The sequence below is a fragment of the Loxodonta africana genome, chromosome 22 (assembly GCF_030014295.1).
Source record: "Loxodonta africana isolate mLoxAfr1 chromosome 22, mLoxAfr1.hap2, whole genome shotgun sequence".
NCBI classification, from domain to species: Eukaryota; Metazoa; Chordata; class Mammalia; order Proboscidea; family Elephantidae; genus Loxodonta; species Loxodonta africana.
Window position 1 is genome coordinate 27,744,452 of NC_087363.1, and position 19,090 is coordinate 27,763,541.

The 19,090-nt window shown below is 45.6% G+C and overlaps 1 protein-coding gene across 1 annotated transcript in view; it reads left to right on the plus strand.

Moving 5' to 3' along the window:
* The first annotated feature begins 9,453 nt into the window (after positions 1 to 9,453).
* CDCP1 (CUB domain containing protein 1) overlaps positions 9,454 to 19,090 on the plus strand; it is a 74,683-nt gene continuing 65,046 nt past the window's right edge. The window contains exon 1 of the mRNA XM_023547803.2: positions 9,454 to 9,546. Within this exon, the coding sequence (XP_023403571.1) occupies positions 9,465 to 9,546 (82 nt within the window). The 5' untranslated portion in view covers positions 9,454 to 9,464. The remainder of the gene's footprint in view (positions 9,547 to 19,090) is intronic.

Genomic DNA, 19,090 nt, shown 5'->3' on the forward strand with positions numbered 1-19,090 from the left:
GTTTCATCACTGATAGTTATGCGAGAGCAGAACCAATCACACATCAAGCAACGCGAGGGAAGGCGGAGGAAAGTGCTCAGTCCACTGGGATACTGAAGGGATGAGAAAGTAACGCAACAACAGCTGGTGTGGTCATGGCACAAGCCACACAGGACCTGGGTCAACAGGTGGAACATCCATCTGGACAGGCTTCCCACTGACTTTGACTTCACTTCTAGCAAAATGTGATTCAGTTAAGGAAAACACAAGACTGAGTTTAATTAAAAAGGAAAATGCTGGCTTGAACTTGGTATTCTTCCACTTGCCTCGAAAATATACCAGCAATGTAGACATCCTACATGATAAGAAAGCATTGTGTCATAGATTAATGCACAATGTGTTTTTTTTTTGGAGGTACATAAAATAATGGTGTTTCTTACCACAGACAGGAGCTCTGATCTGCTGAAACAGAGTTTCTTAGTTATCTAGTGTTGCTATAACAGAAAGGAACCACAAGTGGATGGCTTTAACAAAGAGAAATTTATTCTTTCATATTCCAGGAGGCTAGAAGTCTGAATTCAGGGTGCCAGCTCCAGGGGAAGGCTTTCCTCTCTATTGGCTCTGGGGGAAGATCCCTGTCATCAATCTTGCCTTGGTATAGGAGTGTCTCAGCTCAGGGACCCAGGGTCCAAAGGACACACTATTCTCCTGGCTCTTTTTTCTTAGTAGTATGAGGTTCCCCTGTCTCTTTGCTCACTTCTGTCTTTTATGTCTTAAAAGAGATTGACTCAAGATACAGTCTAATCTTGTAGACTGAGTTCTGCCTTATTAACATAACTGCCTCTAATCCTGTCTCATTAACATCATAGAGGTAGGATTTACAACACATAGGAAAATCACATCAGATCACAAAATGGTGGCCAACCACACAGTCCTGGTAATCATGGCCTAGCCAAGTTGACACAGATTTTTGGGAGACACAATTTAATCCGTAACACTCAATAAAAAAAAAAAAAAATTTAAAGAACAATATTTATTAACAATTTTTAAGTAGAAACACTCATGAGCTACTGGATAGACACCCGGCTCCTGCATCTGACACTCTGTGTGACCTGTCTGTCACTTCATCTCTCGGGGCCTCCATCCATCACTAAGGTGACAATGAGGAGCTCTGAGGCCTTCCACTTCAACAATTACATGACTCATTCTCTCTCGGGGGAAAGGATTATAAAGGTTATCATTTTCCTAAACTCCAAGAAATAGCATAGAAAAGGAAGAAGCCAGGCTGGCAGGCAGGGCCCTGACGTGGACATGGGTCATATCCAAGGGTGATACAGTCACCGGAGATGGGCAGGGCCTGGCTTTCTTTGCTCTGTGGGCAAGTGACTTACAGGGTGGGTTGCGTCACCTTAAGAAAGGAGCAGAGAAGAGTTCTCCAGCTCTGTCTTCCTCTCTTTCTGCCTTCTGACATTTACCTGTCCTCTCAGGTAGCACGATTTGGGGAGGTCATGGAACTTGGATGCCCAGGTCTCAGGCCATTTCGAAGTGACCACAGAAGGGGCTGCTGCCTGCTGCCAAGTTCCTGAGTCACACAGGACCAAGTTAACTCAGCATCCCCCATTCCGTCCCCCAGCAGCATGACTAGTGCTCCGTGAGGATTTTCATTATTGGTCTTACTCATCCCAAGACTGAAATTGTACCACAAGGTTACCCCCGTAGGCAAATTACTTGGCAAAGCAAGTCATTCTCAGGGAACACCTATCCCATTCCTGATAGCTCACAAAGGGGCTATCCCTAACACAGTAGCCAGCACTTGCAGTGACACGAAGGCCTGTTTGTGCACAGAAAGAAACTCGACTCTGTTAACTTGCTTCATCACCTGAAAAGCAAAGTTTCAGAGAAGCTGCCTGGTTCAGTCCGTTGTTCCTTCCAGCCTCTGTTTACAAAAAAAAAAAAAGAACCAATTCCTGTTGAGTCAATTCCAAAGCATAGTGACCCTATGGAACAAAGTAGAACTTTCTCACAGGGTTTCCAAGGAGCAACTGGTGGATTTGAACTGCTGACGTTTTGGTTAGCAGCTGTAGCTCTTAACCGCTGTGCCATCAGGACTCCATACCAAGGCTATCCTCTGTTTACACCAGATAAAGTTGTAGTCCGCCAGATTCTGGCCAACCCCACAAGGCTAGGGTGGCTACCAGACACTCAGCATAGGCCACAATGGCCTCATTCTGGAAGCCAAAGGCCCTATCCCTTTTAAAAATTAATAGTGCATTCGTCCTTTCAAGAGTCACAAGTTTCAAGGAGCTCCCCTGTTATCTGTAGGCCACAAACCTACAATGGCTACAACAATCAGCACGTCTATGTATGCAGCCACATGTTCTACGCATCCCGTTAGCAGGCCCACCCATGCATTCAAATAATTCATTCCACACGTATTTGTTGAGCACCAGCTCTGTACCGTTGTTTTCAGCACCAGAAGCACTGAGATGAATACAACAGACACAACTTCCTGTCTTAGAGAGCTGACACCTTCAAGCTTGAACCAGATAGTGACAAAGTTTATCTACAGGCTTCTCTTTTGGTAACTCTGCTTCCACCTACACAGCTTCCAACCCCACCAAGCTGATATCTGCTCCTTTCATGCTGACTCCCGTGGCAAAGGCAAATTGCGCCAAGCGCTGTGCTAAATGCATTACATGTATTGTTTCGTTAATCTTTACAACACCCTACAAAGGATGCCCTCTCCTAGCCCCAGATCATGGATGAGGAAACTCAGGCATATAGAGGTGAAATAAGTTGCACAAGCTGGTAAATTGGCAGAGCCCATATTTGAATCCAGGGCATCTGACAGCAACGCTCACATACATAGTCACTGAGCCGCTCCACCTCCTCCATTTACGTCAAGATTCCTTGTGCAGCGAGTCATGCAGGTCCATTCTTCCTTACATGTTTCATGTACCAGAAACATCTCCTCTGCTTGCCTGAGGATTAAGTTCACCTACAAGTAACTGACCTGACTGACCGGTTACCGTTGAGTCGACCTCAACTCATGGTGACCTCAGGTGTGTCACAGTAGCACTGTGCTCCTAAGGTTTTCCATAGCTGATTTTCCCAAAGCAGATCGCTAGGCCTTTCTTCTCAGGTGCCTCTGGGTGGACTCGAACCTCTAACCTTTCAGTTAGCAGCCAAGCATGTTAACCATTTGGACCACTCAGGGACTCCTACAACCAACAGGGAGGCCAAAATAACAGAGGTTCTAAAAAGAGAAGTTTATGCCTCTCTCACATAAAAATCCAGGGTAGTGTCCAGGGCTGCTGTGTTACTCCATGTGGTTCAACAGCATCCGAGAATGTATGTATGCTGAGGTATGTGATATGTATGCTGAGGTATGTGATATGTATGCTGAGGTATGTGATATGTATGCTGAGGTATGAGGGCGTATCTCAGATAAACACCATCCTTATTTGAGGAGCTCATCAATAAAAGTTCCATTGAATTTTATTCTGCCCGCCTGTTTACTCAAGAGGGGCCGGTGGCTACGGAATTCAGGTCCCCCACCACCCTTGGCCACACATTTTACGTATGACTCAGTCTGGATGAGCAGCTTTCTAAGCCTTGTGCACATCACGCTGGGAGTTCCTTGCTTCTCTCCTGGGTTGGGGCTTGTGCTTTCTGTGTTCATAAGTAGACAGAACATTTGTTTTTGTAAAATTTACAAAGGCACCTATTTTATTTTTTAATTAATTAATTTATTTATTGTGCTTTAACTGAAAGTTTACAAATCAAGTCAGTCTCTCATACAAAAACTTATACACATTTTTCTAGGTACTCCTAGCTGCTCTCCCTCTAAGGAGACAGCACATTCCTCCTCTCCACCCTGTATTCCCTGTGTCCATTCAAGCAGCTCCTGTCCCCCTCTTCCTTCTCATCTCGCTTCCAGACAGGATTTGCCCACATAGTCTCATGTGTCTACTTGAGCCAAGAAACATGGGCACATATTTTCACTGCAAGAAAAAAGAAAGTCCTCCTCCCACTTCTCCTCCTTCACGTTTGCATCTGCATTGCTGAGTGGCTGTGGGCATTTTGGGATCTGGCTAAAAAAAAAAAAAAAAGATGCTGAATTGGAGATATATTTAATTGGGGGTAAGCAGGATATATTTATGTAATTCACAGTCACTTTCATGTATAGTTAGGTCATTACTAGCCTTTACATTGTAGTAATGGCTCCCAGGAATGTTCCTCCCAGCCACTGGGCTGACTCACTGGGTGATGTGATCAGAAGGTACAACACCAGAGGTGGGATGAACCTGACCTACGATGCCCAACTTCCAAAGTATGTGGACGGTGGGAGAGAAGAAGGAATGAAGTTTGAAATGTACAGGGCCAGAACCTAGTCTATGGAAATTCTTCCAAATATCCAAAATGTAAAATTTTAAAGCAGAACATTTGGTTCTCATCCATTGGTTATCAAAAGTAAAAAATTTTTTTTTCTGTCATAAATAATAATGTGGCACGTTAGGATGATGAATGTTCCTTTTTTTTTTTCTTTTTATTTAGCGAGAATCACATGAATAGGATTTGTAAGGATCCCTGTATTTGTAAGGCACAAACCTCTAGCAGCTCTATGAGCGGTAAGTATTTCTGTGCACGCGGTCATATATTCTGTGCATCCCAACAAGTCCAATTGCATCCTAACTGATCTGATGCATCTTGTCCTGATGAGGGTGACCGGTAACAGATAAAATAGCACGCACAATGAGGCAAAATGACTTGAAGAAACAAATGATACAAAGCATCAGACAGTTGATAGTACAGATACCGTCTTTTTTCTGGATCTAATGACATTTGTGATAGTTTTCAATTTTTTCAGGTTTGTAACTTGTTGTGATTTCTTTTCTCATTCTAAATAAGTAATCACTTTTCACACCTGATTTCCTCTTCATAACTTTGTATTCTTTCTCTTGGGGCCCTGGTGGTGCAGCAGTTAAAGTGCTCGGCTGCTAACCAAAAGGTTGGTGGTTCAAACCCACCAGCTGTTTCGTGGGAGAAAGATGTGGCAGTCTGCTTCCATAAAGATTACAGCCTTGAGTATCCTATAGGGCAGTTCTACTCTGTCCTATAGGGTCTATGAGTTGGAATGGACTTGACAGCAACATGTTTATTCCTTCTCTTAGGGTGACTAAGTTCAGGTCCCACAAACCTAGACTCGCTCCTCCCTGTATTTCATGCATTTCTTGCTTTAATGGAACACATCCTCCAGGATTTTCTTGAGATACCTTTTTGGAGATTTTGTATGTATAAAAGTGCCCTTTTTCTATCTTATCACTTAATTGGTAGTCTGGCTGAGAATTCTAAGTTGGAGATTATTTTCCTTCAAATTTTGAAGGCATTGCTTCACTGCCTTCCACCTTCTAGTGTTGCTATTGAGAAATCCAAAATCATTCTAATTTTTGTTCCTTTACATGAGATCCATGTCTTGTCTCTGGATCTATAGACTCTTCTTTGTTCATCGGTTCCTAAAATTTCAGCATGATCTACCTTGATGTGGCCTATTTTACCCCTTGTGTTAGTCACTCCATGTGTCTTTAAATCTGGAAACTCATATCATTCAGGCCTGAAAATTTTCTTGAATTATATCATTGATGATGTCTTCTCTGTTTCATCTGCTTTCTCTTTCTCGGAAGCTTGTTATATACATGCTGGATCTCCTGAATAGGACATCAATTTTCTTACCTTTTCTCTCCTATTTTCCATTTCTCTCTACTTTCTCGGAGATTTTTAATCCCTTCTATTTGTTTTTTTTCTACATGCTATTTTTTTTTTCTTTTAATTTCCAAGAAATTTTTTACAGTTCTTTGAGTAGTTTTCCTTTCTTTCCTTTTTTTTTTTTTTTTAATAGCATTCTGTTCCTGCTTCAGTAATACAATGTTGTCTGCTATCTCTCTAAGGAAATTAGCATTTTTTGTTTTTTTCTTTTCCTTTCATAATCTCTTTCCCCCAGGTTGATTTTTCTGTTTGGTTAGTTGTTTGGTGTTGACTATCATGTTAGAAGCTTTTCTCAGATATCTTAAAATCCTGATTGTTCTAAATTTTTTAAAGTGAGAAAAAAAAAACTGAATTGGTAGGGCTTATCAACTGGGAGCCTTGTGTTAGAGATCTGGCTAACTTGTTTAATGGAATCAATGTCCATATCTTTAGATCTTTCCTCTTGGACTGATCAGATTCTCCAGAAGAAGACTCTTTCTATCTCCAGAATGGATGACAGAGCACTCTCTGTCACATTCTGAGAGGCAAGTTAGGGCCAGGGGCTGGCAATCTCAGTATTCAGAATGCAGATGTTCCCTTTACTTTTCTTCAAAATGTTTCCTAGGCCGTCGGCTATGCCTGGCACACCTGAGTCCAGATCCCATCTGTTTTAACTACTCTAGAAAACTGCACCTCAAACTTCTTCTAGGTTCGAGGAGAGGCAAATATCCAACCTGGAAGAATGGAGAACTGATCATAGGGCTCTAACTGTAGTACTTCTTGAACAACTTTCTCCCAACCTTCCCTGTTTTAGCCCCTCCTTTTTTTTTTTTTTTCACCCTGCAGTTCCAGAATACCTTGCCCTGTCAGTTTCTGTGATTTTTTTTAGGATTTCACAGTAAAAATTGTGTTATTTCTCAGCTTTCCCCACTACTAGCTTAGGGTTCTGCTGTCTCCAGGCCCCTAAACCGTAGTGGTGCTTAAAAGCTCAGGCTGCTAACCAAAAGGTCAGCAGTTCACAAGGCTCCTTGGAAACCTTACGGAGGCAGTTCTACTCTGTCCTATATGGTTGCTATGAGTCCGAATCAACTTGACGACAATGAGTTACCACTTGACCATGTGCTTTCTAGCTTTAAAGATGATTTTGCTGTTGTCTTCTCTCTCTTCTCTCCACCTTTATGGACTTATGTTTTTGGTTTAATTCTTGTTTTGGAGTCAAAATTAAATGGGATTGTCTGTTCTAAAATTCACCCTTCAACCTGTCATTTTTCTCTGGCAACAGATTGTTGCTACCTGAATTTCCTTCCAGTTTCGAAATAACCTTTTAAAATTGACTCCTTCCATTCAGCTATATTTGTAAATGTAAAACAGGTGTATATCTTGGTAATGCTTTGCTCACACTCTACTCCAAGGAGAACCAAGACATTATCTCAGGACATCTTGATTTCAACTATGTGCTTGGGTTGTTGTGCAAAGAATGCTGACATGCCTCCCTACTTTTCTCATCCCTTTGTTTTTGCTGCCATTGTCTGGGACCATCACTTATCCTTCCCATCTGGGAATTACTGGCTCTCGTGCCATTTTCAGAAAATTGGTATCAACCATCCCAGGAAGGTCAGTTAACCAAATGTTGCAAAAATGAGATAGTAATGAAATAACTTGTTCCTTAGGCTTAAATTTGTCAAGCAATATTTCTGATACTTTGAATTGAAGCACTACCAGTCCATGATGATGATGATGATGATGATGGTAAGCAGGAAATAACGATGTTACAGATGTTAGGAAAAGATGCTGGAATAAATGTACCTGCTTAGAATTAGGCAAACAAGCACCACCTGCTCTCATTCTCACAGACAACCAACCAGTTGCCATTGAGTCAATTCTGACTCATGTCGACCCCATGTGTGTCAGAGTACTCCACAGGATTTTTAGTGGCTCATTTTTCAGAAGTAGATCACCAGGCCTTTCTTCCAAGGTGCCTCCAGGTGGACTGAAACCTCCAACCTTTTGGGTAGCAGCAAAGTATGTTAACCATTTGCAGCACCCAGGGACTTCAAACATTTTTTAACAGGGTTTATATTTTTCTCCAGATTTCTTTCCCTTGGTGAATTTTCCCTCAATTTAGTGAGGAGACCCAAGGCCCTTTCAGCTTTTCTCATCCTCTTCCTTCTCTCTAGGTCTCAGCTGCCCCTATATATGCCCTGATGAGGAAAGTGGGCTCAAGGATAAACTCCCTCTAGCTCACAGTCTGGGTCCTTCCACAGACAGAGGCGTGGGTGGGGTCACACCTCCAGCTGTGCACAGCTCTGCCTCTCCTGCTGGACTGTGGGCTTCCTGAGGGCAGTGTTCGCTTTATTCTCATCATTGAAGATACACAGAAGGAAGATGATGCAGTTCCTAAGAGATGATTTCTCTGCCCTGGTGACAGTGAGGGTTGGGGGCGGTCCAGAGTGGCCCAGTTCTCCCTGGTATTAAATGGAAGTTGAAGCTGGACTGCAAGTTGATGCTCCTTGGTTCTGCTCCTTTGGTTCTGGTTCCTGCCCTCCCAGGTTGGTCTGGGTGACCACTGGCTGCCCATGGTGCATGTTACTGAGTAGCTATGGAGTCATTGAGCAGAACCCAGTTCTTCTGGCTGGAAGCTCCTGAACCACTCACCCTCCCGCTCTGTGGCCCTTTGACCCTGAACTTGATGTGTAGTCTACAGGGTGAAATAAGAATCCACAGGGTCTGGGAAACCAGACAGGCTGTCCATCTGCAACTGGGAGGAGGAAATGGAGCCCAGCCCACTGGCTTTACAGTCCAGTGTTTGCCTCCATTCCACTCACAACCCAAGGAGGGGATCCTTGTGGGGCTGTTTAGGTTTCTTCTCTTGGTTCTTTCCATCCTCATGCATTCATTTACTTACTCCTTCACTCGTTCTTCAAAAATCAAACAAAGCAACTGTGTGTTTGTTGAAAGCCATCCTGGGCTGTCAAATCCTGACTCTGTAATTTACTAACTTACCTGGTGACCTTGGGTAGGTTGCAGAACCCAGGAAGTCTGTTTCCCTTGAAATACGGAAGGGTTTCCGTGAGCACTAAAAATACTGTAGGTGAAGTGCCTGGAGTGGGCTGTGGGCTCACAGTTCAGCAAAGAGTAGCCGCATCATGACCTTTAAAGTCCAGGGAGTCTCCAGTCCTGGTCATATAGCACAGGAGACAGAAGACAAAGTAGAGCTTGGATGATCCACAAACACGATTTCCCTCCAAACGAGCAGCGCACAGTTGTTAGGTGCCGTCGAGTCGATTCCGACTTACAGCGGCCCTATGTCAGCGAAGGGAAAACGAACTGGCTTCCTCTAAGAGCGACCTTCGCGCCTTTGGACGGAGAAACCTGATCACTCTCAGCCCTGGGAGGGAGGGCTAGGCCAGGGGAAAAAAAGGTGGGGATAAATTCCCCCCAACACAGCGGGTGAGCGGTGGACGGAAACTGGCCACTTTGCCCCTGGCGCCCCGCACCAAGGGGAGAGGCGGTCCCTGAGGCAGGAAGGGGAGGAAGAGGGAAAGGAGGGACGGGCCGGGCCAGCTCCGCTCCTGGCGCTCTGGGCGGAGTTCCGGGCCGCCCGCCCGCCCGCGCGCAGGTGAGCCAGTTGTGGAGGAGCGCAGCGCGGCCGGTGCCAGGCTTGGGCACCCGCCGCCGCTGCCGCCGCCGCTCCGAGCCACGAGCCAGAGTCGCCTTCCCTGCCGAGGCGCCCCGGAGCCATGGCCGGCCTGGAATGCGGGGTCACAGTCGCACTGCTGGGGCTTCTGCTGCTGGGCGCAGCGCGCCTACCGCGCGGGGCCGGTGAGTGCGGGTCGTCGGGCGCGGGCGACACGGAGTAAACGAGGAGGCCGGGGATCTGGCGCCTGGAGGGACGGGTGCGGAGGGACAGACTGTGCAGAGGCACCGACGGGGGCAGCGCAAGCAGGAAGCGCGGAGGACCCCGAGGGCCCAGGATCCCCGGGACTGTTGGCTCTGGGCACATGGCGTCGGGTGCGGTGGCCGTGCGCTCCTGGATTCCGGGCGAGCTCGGCCTGGGCGCAGGCCGCAGCACGTCAGAGTGTCCCCGAGCGGGAGTTGGGCGCTGACTGAGAAGGAGGAGGGGGTCGCGCGCTGACCGAGCCCGTGAGCCCAGTCCCAAGTGGCGCGCCGGGCGTCCCGGGGACATTGCCGGGATTCTCTGGGGTCCCCCGGCACGGTGCAGGGGAGGTGGCTTTCTTCTCCCGGCCCACCCCTTCGCCTGGGTAGAGAGAAAGGCCAGAAAACCGTTTGACGTTCCGATTTCTTTCCAGATCGCCCCTTTCCCGGTCCGCACGCCTCATTCCGGCTCTCCTTAAGTTCGAAAATGAAAGCGCCAGCTGGGAAAATGTCCCTAGGCGTATGCGCCGCTGAGGCTGGACAGCCCCTCGCCGCTCACGCTTGTGTTTGGTGGACTTTGACGGCAGTAGGGGATCTTACCAGGGATGTTTGTGAATCGAGAGTTGTTCTAGTTGGGGACCAGGGGGCCACTGTGTCCCAGATGCCTGTGCCAGCGAGGAGGTGCCCGGGCGCCCTGGAATTATTAGAACGTAGTAAATAACCATTTTTCTTCATGTTAGAACTTGGTTTGAGGCCTTACCTAAGACTGTTACGGGTTTTGTGGGTTTTAAATAGGGAGTGTTGGGTCTTTGATGCCCTTTGCTGCACCTGAGGGAGGGTTTGTGTTTGCTGGATAGATAAATTAGAGTGAATTAAGTTAAGGAATAAAACTAAGATGGTTGAGATGAACTTCGCAGTCCCAGTGAGTGCCACCATTGAGATCAGGAAAGCTTCCTCGTTCCTTTCCCCACCATCACGTGACATATTGCTGCACTGTAGATAGAAAGTATAAGACTTCGTGTAAAGCATTGCTTGCCTGTTTACTATAATTTTGGGGGGCTGAATTTTAAAAATTTCTTTTGAAGGCCAAAAAAGTTTAAGGTTAAAGAGTGATTCAAGTGAGTGAAGAGAGTGAAAAGAATGTGTGTTCACCACATTTGGGAGCAGTAATGAAGCTCTGGGAATTGTTTGAGATGTTTCCAGTTGTCTGTGATAATAGTTGGGATCTGTTCTGGTAAAAATATGGTGTAAATCAAGGCATTCATGTTGACAAGGATGACAGCCTGTCCTAAGCTTGTGTTGTTACATGTCTGATTTCTCCCTGTGGCCTGGGGAGGCTGCCATTTTGGTTCTTGGTAGGTGCAGTGGAGTCCCTGCATTCTTGGAGGAAGTCCTTGACTATGGAGCCAAGCCTCATGGGTTCATTGGATAAATAGAAGTAAACCTAGAAGCTTTCCTGTTTCACTTTCTCAGGTTCCTTCCCAGTCTCATGAGCTGGTCTTATGAGGCCACCAGGTCAGGCTGGACTGAGGGCTTATGCTTTTGTAGCTGGGGCAGTTGCCAAGAGCACCTAGTTTGCTTGGAGTCTTGGGGAGATCTAAATGGTGTGGGCCTTTGCTAAGTTACTGGAGTCTCTCCTGGAAGGGTAGAGAAAGCCAGAGTCCTGGCACAGTGGATTTGTTTTATAAATTTCTGAACTCTCTTAACAAAGACTCGGCAGAGTGAACATGAACTTGGTATGGCTCTTAGAGGAGCCCTGGTGCCTCAGGGTTAAGTGCTCAGCTGCTAACCTAAAGGTTAGCGGTTCGGACCCACCCAGCAACTCTGCAGGGGAAAGACCTGGCAACCTGCTCTCATAAAGATTACACACTAGAACACCCAGTGGGGACAGTTCTGCTCTGTCACATGGAATCGCTATGAATTGAAAATTGACTAGATGGCACCTAACAACAACATGGCTGCTTATCTGAACAATAAAGGAAAGATTGCATGTGTTTATATGAGTTTGGTATTCCCACAGGTCTCCTGTTTCCAGGAGTGATGGTTATATTGGAATCATAGCCTTGTTAAACCTCACTTAGCTGCTTTCCAAGAAGCACTCAGTTACAAGAGCCTGGGTCGGTGACCCCATTCTTGCCACCATTGTTTCTTACCAAAAATGTGAGCAGACTAATCAGATGACCTGTTCACTCACCCTGAGTGAGAATGTGGGTTCATCGTTCTTTAGGTTCAAATGAGGAGCTGCCAGCTGTTGTGTGGAATGTATAACTGGCAGGACTGATGAGTCTGTACCGCCCCCACATTCCCCCCGCCCCCGCACAGCCACAGATTTACATGACTGGGAAGTCAGAGGAGACTGCTGCTCTGCCAGTCATAGTCACAGAGGTGTGCCCGGGTGCCCAACTCAGGGTTTACCTCAGATGCAGCCGTTTCATCTGTGCCAGCTGTGCCTCTCCCATACAGCGCTCCTTTGGGGTCTCTCGCTGGCCTGGCTGTCAACTATTCATTGCCCTTGAGTCCATTCTGACTCATGATGACCCTATAGGACAGAGTAGAACTGCCTCATAGGGTTTCCAAGACTAATCTTTACGGAAGCCGACTGCCACATCTTTTCTCCCACAGAGCCACTGGTGGGTTCCAACCACCGACCTTTCTTTTAACAGCTGAGTGCTTTAACCACTATGCCACCAGGGAAGGAAATTAAAAATAATCATGAAAATGTTTTAAGGAATATATAGTTATTGTAGAAAAGTATTGTAGAAATAAATATATATTACTTAAATATAAGCAAAATGGGAAAAAAATCATCTGTGAGCAAACCACCTTGGTCGTTTTGGTGCACAGACTTCGTGTGTGTGTGTGTGTGTAAATATAGGATCATCCTTTGTGTAGCTTTAACAAGTCTCCTATTATTGGACATTTAGGTTGCTTCCAATTTTTGCTTTTAAAAATAGAACATGTCCAACAATAAACTAAAAAAAAAAAAAAAAAAACTCGTTGCTGTTGAGTCGATTCCAACTCACAGCTACCCTATAGGACAGAGTAGAACTGCCTAGAGTAGAGTTTCCAGGGAGTGCCTGGTGGTTTCAAACTGCTGACCTTTGGTTAGCAGCTGTAGCACTTAACCACTATGCCACCAGAGTTTCCTGTCCAACAGCAGGGAACTGCATATATTGGCTTTGATGGGCTAATTCAGTGAAAAGACATTAAAAATTATGTAGCGGAAGATCATATCATGACATGGAAAGACGTCGCATTGCTGAGGTTATAAAATAGCATAAACTGGACCCCCATTTTCATATATCTGAATGTGTTCTTGTGGCTACATTATTCTGCACATTCTTGACTATTTCATTCGGCTGAAATTCTGGAAGCAGAATTCCTGGGTTGAAGAGGAGAGAGCACACGAAGGCTTTGAATGCATGTCCCCAGGTTACCGTGGGGAGCTTGTCGTGATGTGCATTCTGGCCAGCAGCACACGAGTCTCCCCATACTCCCCAGTGCAGGCTGTCATCGTTGTTTCACTGGCATCTGTGGGAGAAGTATTTCCCACTCTGGTGGCGCAGTGGTTAAGAGCTCGGCTGCTAACCAAAAAGTCAGCAATTCAAATTCACCAGCCACTTCTTGAAAACCCTATGGGCAAGCTCTTCTCTGTCCTGTAGGTAGCTATGAGTCAGAATCGAATCGATGCCAGTGGATTCGGGTTAGTCCACAACTAGGGTCCCAACAGTGTTGGTGGATATTCAGGTGTATTAAGAACACCCCAGCTGGATGGTACTGATATTGCAACAGGGCTTTTTTGCCAAAAGAAAGCAGAGCTTGAGCCCCTTGGCTTATGACACAAGCCTCATCTACAGCGCTGATGGCACTCATTGGGGGCAGTGTGGCGAGACCAGGAAGGTGCAGAAGGACTCCTGATTGAGGTCAGGGTGGTGGGGCTATGGGAATGACAAGATCCCCCGATATGGGGGACCTGTGGCTAAGGCTTTCCACCTGGGTAATTAGGAAAGTTTCATACGCTTTAATTATCATTCTAAATTATAAAAATTATCCTGCAATCAAATTATTTCAAACCACTTCCCACAACCTTGTAATTAGCCCATCACCTTCTCCCAAGCAGCTGGCAACATTCTGCCTTCTAGCAACCAGGCAAGAAGAGCCACGTTCCTTTCCTCACCTGTTTGTAGCCCTGGGTTTGTATTCAGGGCATCAGTTTTTAAAGTTATGAGCTGCTCCTGCTACTTATAATAGCCAAAAAAACCCTGGTGGAGTAGTGGTTAAGTGCTACGGCTGCTAACCAAAGGGTCGGCAGTTGGAATCTACCAGGTGCTCCTTGGAAACTCTGTGGGGCAGTTCTACCGTGTCCTATAGGGTCGCTATGAGTCGGAATCGACTCGATGGCACTGGGTGTGGTTTTTTGTTTTGGTTGAGCATTTGCCGTGGTCCAAGTGCTCTTCTGAGTACTCTGCACATGTATTTCTCCCACTTAACATCAGTAATCAGTTCCTGAAAGCCAGACATTCTGCATGACGACACTAACCCTGGGTCTCAGTATTTCATATGGGAAAATTGTAACAGCCCATTGCACAACAACCTAAAACCCTCAACATTTTCCAAAAGCACAATGAAAACACAGGAAGATACTTGTGTATAATGAACAACCAATCCTGTTCGATGTAAAATGCATAAGAGGTCACCTCCAGGTGGCCAAACCATACATAGGTTGTTCACAAACGGTTGCTTTGTGCACAGTCTTTTGCTGCGCTGCTGCCCTTTGTTGACGTTCAGGTGTTTCTACTTGCTTGACATTCTACCTATGGTGTTTGGAATGTAAGTTGAGGTTTTCTACACATCCTTTTCTTTAAAATATTATGCTGCTTGTGGAGGTGTTTCTTAAATAGGCATTGCCCCTGCCCCCACCAAAAAAAAAAAAAAAAAGTTTGATGCAAGAAACAAATTCTATAAAGCCTGATTAATGAAAATCTCAGCCGTTTTCTCCTGAGAAAATGTAAATTGTGGAGGTGGTCTTGGGCTAGGTCTGGATGTCATTTAGTCCTGCATCCTCTCAAGCAATGACTCCGACTAACCCTCTTTTACAGGTGAGAAAACAAAGGCACAGAGAGGTAGAGTAACTTGCCCAGAGTTGCCCAGCGGGTCTGTAGTGATACTGAAATGCCAACCCAGGAAGCTCTAGAACTCAGCCACGCTCCAACCCCCATGCATACCCTCTGTGTGCACAGCAGGAGCCTGTAGGCAGCATTTGCTAGTTGCCCTGGAAACAGCATCTGTACTCTAGGTATTTTTTCTTTCACTTAAAAAAAAAGAAAAATCAACCAGCATTTATTGAGTACTGTGTTCATATTTGTCCTAGGCATGCCTATGTGTTTTTAATATTCAAACAATTTTAAACTGTGTTTGAAAAAAGTAATACATGCACATGGTAACAAAAATTCAAATAGTAAAAAAGAGTGTGTGGGAAAAAGTACATCTCTCCTACCTTAGACCCCAGGCCTCCTCCTAGAGGCAGCTGCAATTTCTGCTGCATTGTTCCAGAGCTATTCTGTGCGTGTACAAGTTGTAAGTGTGTGCCTTCCCTTTTCCACGCAAACAGGAGCATGCTGTAGTTTATAGTGTAGGATACACACCATGTACATCTTGGTTCTTTTTTTTATTTTCACTTAACAAGCCATCTCGGTGATTATTCTATATCACAAAGTGCAGAGCTGTGACATTCTTCGTGACACCTGCATACTGCCTCTTGCCATGGGGACACTGTTAAATTTAACTAACTCCTTATTGATGGGTCGTTTCCCTTCTTTTACTACTAGAAACAGAGACTCAGTGACCATCTTTGTAGTTAGCTTTTGTTGGGCCTGTGGGCACCTTTATCTGTAAGTGAAATTCTTGGAGGAGGAATTACTGGGTTAAAGGGTTTATACAGAAAGTTTCAAAGAACAGGTGGACCAACATGAGTACAAAGAGGTTAAGCAACCTGCCCAAGGTCACAGCTAATGAGTGGTGGTGCTGTTTGTGAAATCAGGGTAGTCTTGTTCCAGAGTGCAGGCTCCTAACCACCCCTCTCTAGGGTTTACCACTTCCTTTCTTCAGTCCATTTGAAACCAGCCACAAACTTTAGGTGAGGGAAATGTTCTAAATTTCCTTTCAAGCTTGTACTTCTGGTTAAGTGATCAGAATGCCGTGAACACTATGTATCAAGCAGATTTAGGACAAGCCCTGGTCGCGCCTCATGTTTACATTGATGAGTGACTCATTCTTACCGAGTTTTTCATCTATGAGTCTAATTGTTAAGGTGTTAACACACCTTGTTAAACTGCTTTAACACAAACACCCAAACATGTAGCATGGTGCAAATACAATAGATGTTATTTTTTTCCATTAGATAAGGTCCAATTTAGAGGATCTTCTCTAAGCAGTGATATGGAGACCCAGGCTTCCTCCACCTTCTAGCTCTGCCACTTTCAAACATGTGGCTTCCATGTTCATCAGGTAGATAAAAGAAGAGCATGAGGGATCTCACCTGGAAGGCCTTTTATGGGCCAGGAACGGAAGTGGTCCACACCACTTCTACTGCCATTCCATCGGCTAGCAGTTTCATGTCCCCACCTGACTGGAAGGGAGACTGGGAAACGTAGTCCAAGGAAGTTGACCTTGTTCAGTGGACAGAGTGGTAAGAGCAAGCTGGCTTAAGAGTCCGGACACCCGGGTTCTAGTCTCCAGTCTTGCCAGCAGTTAGCTTTATGAACTTGGGAAAAGTTGCCTCACCTCTCTGGGCCTCAGTTTCCTCATCTTTAATTTAGGGGCTTGGACCATGCAGAGGAACCTTCCAGTTCTAATGTTTTATGAGCTGATTGAAATCAAAGCTGACTTGTGGACCTACTGGACGCCTGTGATCTAGTGGGCCACCTCTGGGAGACTCATACCCAACCACCATGAGTTAAGTGACTAGGACTGCATCTGGCACATAGCAGGCTTTTAATAAACAGCTATGGAATAAACAAATGGATAGTACAAGACAGATACCAAATGCATACATTACCCAGGTTATACTGTGTCTTTTTAGGAGAGGGAACAAGCTTAGCTGACTTTTTTAGGTCACATTACTAGAAGGTGGCAAGGGCAAGAAAGACTAAAGCCCAGGTCTTCTTGCTCCAAATCTGACACAAATCAGACAGAAGAGGAGGAAAAGGGGAACACAGTCCCAGGGGCTACAGTGTATGGATTCAAATACTGAGAAAGCTGAAAAAACAGCAAAAAGAAAACATGGGTTGTCAGATGGGACCACAGCACACTGGGTCCTTGCAGAGGATTGGAGCAACTTCCCCCTTGATCCAGGTTCTCTGATGTCTTCACTGTGTAGAACATTCCCATAAGTCTCTGCTGATCCATTTAAATGTGTGTCCAGGAAGGAGTGGATGGAGGTGTAGGTGGGTTTGCAGGCACCCACTCCTGGAAAACTTTAAGGGGAACAGCTGAAAAACAATGGAGACTTGCTTATTTTTTAGTGAAGGAAGCATGGTATAAAGCTTTATGTATGTACAGTATGACTCTAGTTGTGTTATCTTGCTGTGTTTCTGTCAGTATCTCACCTGTGAGCTTAGGAAAAAAAGACTAGAAGGAAGTAGTTGAACCAAAAGCATCTGGCTTCACGAAATGGCCCAGTAGTATCCTCATAATGTGAAAGACAGTTTTTTGGTTGCAGTTGAGATAATGACAAGAACTTCCATGGGCCTGCAAGTTCTCCTTGTAACTTCAGTGCTCCACAATATCCCAACTCATTTGGTTTGGTTTTCTTTACCTGATAGTGCTGAATTTGTGATAGAACACGGTAGAAAATCAGAATTTGCTTTTCAAACACTCACTTCAGAAACTTTTATGAAATTAGTAGTTTCTTCTTTAATTACGGTACTTAAAAAAAAAAAAAAAAGAAATCATCTGCACTTTTCCATTCTCTGTTAAGTAGAGACCAAGCCAAGGGAGCCATAGAAAGCCTGGTTGGTCAGACCTGTTCTCTTGCTAACAGCTGTCCATTCTGCTAGATGGAAACAGCTCAGCAATGTCTGCGAAACCATCAGACTCCTCACCTCAGAGTGCCTCCGTCCTTAAATATTAAATTTAGAAGTGTCTTGAGAAAAATGTATAACTGTTCCATGAACACAGATGGTGGAACTTTCTTTAAATTTTAAACAAAGCACAAACACGCCTACCTTCAATGACAGAAGATCAAAGCATTCTGGGTGAATCATACCATTTCTGCAGAAACATGTGGACTGCCCATCGGCTGCCTTTGTCTGAGGTGCTAAAGACGTTCCATCAACTTTCTTAGACCAAGGATTGCAAGGAGTTGAAGCCGGGCCATCATCTTTGATTTTGTGCCTGCCCACTTGGCCACCTGCAGTATCACAGAACACCTGGAACCCTGAGGAAGCTTCTGCAACACTTGACAATGTGGTCCAGCTGAGAGCCACAAGGATGGTGTACGGCCATGCACATGCCTGATTCCTCCAAAAAATTGCTATGTCTCCTGTGTCTGATCCGGAAGCAGGAACATCAGGCTATTTCAAACCAGGGTGTTTGGCTTAAGCACTGTATAGCCTGAGAACAACTCACAAACATTCAGTGAGCAGGTCCTGGGACATTGTGGAGGGTACCAAGGTGGTGAGATGAAGCCCCTGCGTCTCAAGGGCTCAGAACACTACCTGGATCCAGACAGACACTCAGCTTCTGTGCAGAGTGGCGTGGCGGCCACAGAGAGGAGGTGCGTGCCAAGAGCGGAGCTGCACAGAAGGAAAGCTGTTACACACTGCTCATGCTGGAGGTCTAAGCTGGGCTGGAGGCTGTGGGCAGCCGGGGAGGCTGTCTCAGGAGGGCGCTGGCGGTGGTGACAGGCTGTCCACACTATTGACTGCCCTGCTGGCAAGTCTTGCTGGAGTTGGGCCTCAGGGCATCTCTGAACACAAACCCAGCCTCTGTCACTCTATGTTTGCTTCTGGGTGCTTGCTCACTGCTTCATTTCCTGTTGCCTCAAACTGTACATCACAAAGGGCTCAGATTCCTGGCCGGAAACTGGCAGCAGGAGAGCGGCAGAGAAATGGAAGGAAAGGCCGTTGCCTTTCTAGCTTTTCAGAAACAACCTTGCTCAGACCAGCTTTGGGGTTGGGCAAAGCTGGGTTCAAATCCTGACTCCACCACTTATTAACAGGGACCTCAGGCAAGTTACTTAACCTCTCTTAGACTCCACGTCCTCCGTTACAAAATAGAAACGTTGGCTTTGAGGTTGGCTTGAGGATGGAATGAAATAATGCATGTAAATCACTTCAGCACAGCGTCTGGCCTGGGACAAATTCTTAACTAATGAGAATTGTTATGACTTTGATTATTTGAGCTGGACCCAAGAAGAACGGACAGACAACCTGGACAAAAATGCCAGGCCATAGTCTCTGTAACCAGCTCCCTATTGGGAGGCATTTAG